The sequence below is a fragment of the Formica exsecta genome, unplaced genomic scaffold, assembly GCF_003651465.1.
Source record: "Formica exsecta isolate Colony F162 unplaced genomic scaffold, ASM365146v1 scaffold47, whole genome shotgun sequence".
Taxonomy (NCBI): domain Eukaryota; kingdom Metazoa; phylum Arthropoda; class Insecta; order Hymenoptera; family Formicidae; genus Formica; species Formica exsecta.
Window position 1 is genome coordinate 497,492 of NW_021851936.1, and position 1,300 is coordinate 498,791.

Consider the following 1,300-nt stretch of genomic DNA (forward strand, 5'->3'; position numbering starts at 1 on the left):
TATATAAATTTATATGTATATTTTTTAATATTATATTACAATAAAATTAAATATTAAAAATTGATATATACTTACATTATTCTAAAATTTTTAAAAATTAATATTTAATACATAAAAGATAAAATAAAAACATAAAAAATATTTTTTTAGATATAATTTTTAAAAACATATTTAAAAATATGATTTATTAAATATTTAGAAGTGCTATTATGTATAAAAGATATAAAAATTTTTTTTTCTCTCTCTTCTCTTTTCCTTTCTTTTTTCTCTAGCAAAAAGCAAAAATATATACAAATCAAATTAAAGAAGAATACTTACACTAACAAATAAAAAACCTTGAAAAGCGAATAATATGCCAAAGTAAAAGAGCGCCCCAAGCAGCATCAAAGTAAATATATCATCAATGATATAGATTGATCTGTAAGAGAAAGTTATCAAGCAAAACGATACCAATGAATATTTTAATCATATTATTATATTATTTTTATGAATGCGAAAGAGAGGGATTATATAAAAGAGTTTCTATTACTATTAAATTAAAAAAGAACTCCATTATTTTATTCTACTAATATAGGGCATTAAAAAAAAATTCAGTAATTGTTTCAATCTTTCGTAAATTAACTTTATATATATTTTTTAATTTTGTGGGGCAAAAAAATTTAGTGATATTCAAACATTTCAAAATTTTACAATACTATATTATAGGCAAAGTAAAAAAGAGCAAGAAAATTCCTTGATATTATCAATGTTTAAACATAATGAATAACCTGATGAGACGTATATGATCCTGTACGCTGTAAGATAGAACGTTTTCGAAATTGTTAAATTTATCGAGGTCGATGACGCGTGCCTTGAGATTCTCCAGCTGACCGCACACGTGAAAGACCAGCAGACTTAAAAAACAATCTGTACTGGTGTACGCAGCACCAAACATAAATATGCCGATAGATTGCAAGGTGTATGTTATTTCATAAAACGGACTTTTATCTCGATCATAAAAGTAATACGTTTGTAACGGCATTAATCTATCCGGGTCCGTTATATTCGTCAGATATCTCATTGAAAAACCAAAGACAGGAAGAGTCGTACCCAAAGAGAAGGTCATGAACATTATAAAATATCCGAATATCGTGAGTATGTACGCGAATCGCGCTCGTTTTATCATAATATTCTTCTCTTGCACAGTTTTTTGCTTCAACCAATCGTGCTTAATCATGTTTAGAAGCGGTAGAATATCTAGAAACAATAAGTATGTAGAAATACATGCGTCACAGTTGCTTATTTTTGATATATATATATA

General features: G+C 26.2%; 1 protein-coding gene across 1 annotated transcript in view; it reads right to left on the reverse strand.

Annotated features, from left to right (window-relative positions):
- The window catches only part of LOC115241218 (odorant receptor coreceptor-like), a 2,553-nt gene extending 1,500 nt beyond the window's left edge, over positions 1-1,053 (reverse strand). Inside the window, exons 1-2 of the mRNA XM_029816873.1 lie at positions 768-1,053; positions 319-418 (exon numbers count right to left, since the gene is read on the reverse strand). Coding sequence (XP_029672733.1) covers positions 319-418; positions 768-1,021 — 354 coding nt within the window. The 5' untranslated portion in view covers positions 1,022-1,053. The remainder of the gene's footprint in view (positions 1-318; positions 419-767) is intronic.
- Positions 1,054-1,300: the final 247 nt, after the last annotated feature.